The sequence below is a fragment of the Austrofundulus limnaeus genome, unplaced genomic scaffold (genome assembly GCF_001266775.1).
Source record: "Austrofundulus limnaeus strain Quisiro unplaced genomic scaffold, Austrofundulus_limnaeus-1.0 Scaffold164, whole genome shotgun sequence".
NCBI lineage: Eukaryota > Metazoa > Chordata > Actinopteri > Cyprinodontiformes > Rivulidae > Austrofundulus > Austrofundulus limnaeus.
This window is the reverse complement of record NW_013952566.1, coordinates 967,380-970,887: the sequence shown is the minus strand read 5'-3', so window position 1 is coordinate 970,887 and position 3,508 is coordinate 967,380. Positions and strand designations below refer to the sequence as shown.

The 3,508-nt window shown below is 38.1% G+C and overlaps 1 protein-coding gene and 1 long non-coding RNA gene across 2 annotated transcripts in view; one reads left to right on the top strand and one right to left on the bottom strand.

Moving 5' to 3' along the window:
- LOC106523721 (uncharacterized) overlaps window positions 1–813 on the top strand; it is a 1,983-nt gene extending 1,170 nt beyond the window's left edge. Inside the window, exon 2 of the long non-coding RNA XR_001310923.1 lies at window positions 107–813. This is a non-coding gene — a long non-coding RNA (uncharacterized LOC106523721). The remainder of the gene's footprint in view (window positions 1–106) is intronic.
- Window positions 446–3,508, bottom strand: part of LOC106523720 (equilibrative nucleoside transporter 2) — a gene marked incomplete at its 5' end in the record, with an annotated part of 17,374 nt that continues 14,311 nt past the window's right edge. The window contains 2 exon segments of the mRNA XM_014017249.1: window positions 446–1,126; window positions 2,808–3,007. Coding sequence (XP_013872703.1) covers window positions 1,015–1,126; window positions 2,808–3,007 — 312 coding nt within the window.

The window sequence follows — 3,508 nt, the reverse complement described above, 5'->3', positions numbered from 1 at the left end:
TTACAGAACAATCGTTTTTAGAAAAAGGATTGTTTCTCAAACTTCTTGAAGCATCAACTTAGAAACCCTGACCTGTTGCTAAAGCTTAAAATAAATATACTTAGAGGTTAAGTGCCTCAAAATTTTATTCCTTATTTTAATAAATATTTCTTAAACATTTTTTCAGCTGCTCCCTTCAAGAGGGCAGTTCTTTCATGACGTTTTTGTTTTTTATCCTAATGCAATAATTCAGGTAAAGAAATCTTGTCAAAAATCAAACTTTGAAACACGGAGAAAAAAAAGGTAGAAAGGAGAAAACCTTGGTGTCCACAGTTGTCAAAGAGCCTTCCTGCCATCAGCAGAAGAAACAAATGTAAAATCTGCCACAARGTTTCAGAGCTCATGATGGTTCAGACCAGCAGGTGGCAGAGGACGTCTTTCTGTTCCAAACAAATGAATAAAACAGAAAACTGGAACAACTCAAGTTACTGATCAGCATCTTTCAGTTTATTTAGCTTTTCTGTGTCTGAACTTCAGTCTCCAGCTGGTTCAGACTCTTCTTGCTGAACAAGAATCTCAGGTTCAGTCTGTGAGCCTGAAGAGACTTCAACAAGATGACAGCCTGTTATTCTGCTCATTCAACACCCTGTTAAATTCATGAGAAAATACAAGAAAACTTACAAAATACATGAGATTCAATGGAAAACAAAACATTCATTTCATCCCAAAAGTCACCCAGTGTAAAAACTAAAGATTTCAGCTATAAAATAAAGGCCCAAAAACAAGTTTCCTCTTTCTGCCTCGGAGCTCTGCTCCAAATCCAAACATGCAGAACCCATAAAACATCACGGTCCTCCGGTCGGCAGTGGTTCTGTAACGTCTTCCTCACTTTTAAAGGGGAATTCTGTCATTTTTCACTGAATTGTCTGCCAGCACCTCACAGATGCAGAAGCAGAAATAAATAAAAGGTTTGATGGGAGGAGTGTGTCGAGGAGGAGGAGGAGCCCGCTGTCAGTACAGATGCTGCTGGTGGGGTCAGACCAGACTCCGCAGGGGGAAGGACAGAGCGGCCCCGATGGACAGACCCAGAGACAGGAAGAAGGTCATCAGGGCTCCCGCGGTCTCTGCATCTTTAGGGTCCACCATCCTGAGGACAGAACCGTCACATTAAGATTTACAGCTTTTCCTATAAAACCTACAACCAACCTTTACACCTGGGATGTCCAAAGTGTGGCCCGGGGGCCATTTGTGGCCCCTGACTTCAGTTTTAGAATTACACTAYTTTGTTTACAAATTTGTCCCCCCGGCACAGGTGRTTGATGGAGCCTTTKTMTWWWWTWWMYYSAKAAWWWTKWCAKAYWYTAWWKTRWRAKWAWAAAKWKWKYSSYKKAKKARWWWAWATWTMTSTRWWAAWAWKKKSASWCTRATCTTTTTCCACATCWATRRACTGACTTCTACTCAAAACCTGATTTTGCTTTTACCATACCATCTTTATTTGTAAAGCACTTTAAACACTGACAGGACCAAAGTGCTGCACACAGTCAATACAATCATAAAATAGAAAAATAAAAAGTAGTAATCAAATGAAACACAAATAAAAAAACACAATAAAACAAAGTCAAACATCCCAGATTGTGACAAAAGCCAAATAAAAAAAGATGGGTCTTAAGAAGCGATTTAAAAACAACAACTTTTAATTAATTTATTACATTTGTCTGAATAGAGCAAGCATTTTCAACGAGAGTGACCTAAATCCTGATTTTATCGATCAGAATCGACTAAACTGGGTTTATTTTTTCCCCAGTTGAAACCTAGGAAATTACTAAATTTCTTTCAATAAGGGAAATCCTGCAAAACACCTTCAAAGTTCTGGATCTAGATTAATTTACGTAATAATAATAATAATAATAATAATAATAATAATAATAATAATAATAATAATAATAATAATGAATTTAATTTGTACCGCACTTTTCATTAACAAAAATCTCAAAGTGCTACAAAAATAAAAAATAATAATAAAACATTACAACTCTTAAAAGTTATTAAAACCAATGATAAAATCATGCAGAGGATTGATTAAAAAGAAAAGTCTTCAAGCCTTTTTTTTAAAGTCATCCAATGACTGCGGTGCTCTCAGGTATCCATTTCCAGCAATAAATCTGACTCCTTTATTTGTTTAATTAAATTATTTAATGCTTAGTTTATTGTTGAGCAGGTAAAGGAAAAATATTTTTGGCCCTCCAGTCCTTCTGACTTTATGACTTTTGCCCAGGTGATAAAATGTTTGGACAGCCCTGCTTTAGACKGAMCTTCAGGACTGGATGAACCTGCTCACAGTTCAGCTGGGATACAAAATGTTGAAACCAGAGGGAAAATGTGGAAATAAAACGATTTCAGTTTCATTCTCAAACACCTGGAGTTGGCTGTTTTAAACCTTTGTCAGACAGAAATACAAATTTCTGACGAGATTCAAAGGTTTTTTATTGATAAATGTATAAAGTTTAAACAAAGATCAACTTCTGAACTAAACCCTGACAGCAGCACATCAGTATCTGGAGCTGGGCAGGACACCAGTTCAAAACAAACGTGTTTGTTGTCATTATTAAAAGACTCTGTAGGGATAACTGACTCAGTTTATATAAAGAACAAAAGCAATCAGCTGATGAGTGTCACATRGTAAACTAACTTTAGCTGCCTGTGGCTGCGAGTGTTGAGGACAGGAATTCTAACTACAGACTCCAACACAGACACACTGTTCTGGTGGTTGGCTGTGATCCAACAGAACCGGTCGGACAGAGTCTGCAGATCAGATGTGTGATACTCACTGTGGAGCGTAGGACATGGACAGGCACACGAAGTAACCACTGGACAGGGAGAACAGAGCCATGATGAAGGCGAACGCAGCGTCGTGTGTGAAGAACACAGGCAGGTAGTAACGATCCTGGACGTTACACAGCATGASCAGGGGGACGAACACCACCCTGCAGACCACCAGCACCGGGAACAGAAGGGACTCTTTACCAGGCTGAGGATGAGACAGGAACCACATGAGCTCAAGGCCAAAAAACAAAAATAATTAATAAATAAACTAATAAATAAATAAGATGAAAATCATGGTTCCAGTCAATGGATAGATGGTTAGGTGGATGGATGGATGTATAAATGGTTGGATGTATAGATGGATGGATGGATGGATAGATGGTTAGATGGATGGATGGATAGATGGTTAGATAGATGGTTAGATGGATGGATGGTTAGATAGATGGTTAGATGGATGGATGGATGGATGTATAGATGGTTAGATGGATGGATGGATGGATGGATGTATAGATGGTTAGATGGATGGATGTATAGATGGTTGGATGGTTTGATGGATGGATGTATAGACAGATGTATAAATGGTTGGATGGTTAGATGGATGGATGTATAGATGGTTAGATGGTTAGATGGATGGATGTATAGATGGTTAGATGGATGGATGTATAGATGGTTAGATGGATGGATGTATAGATGGTTAGATGGATGG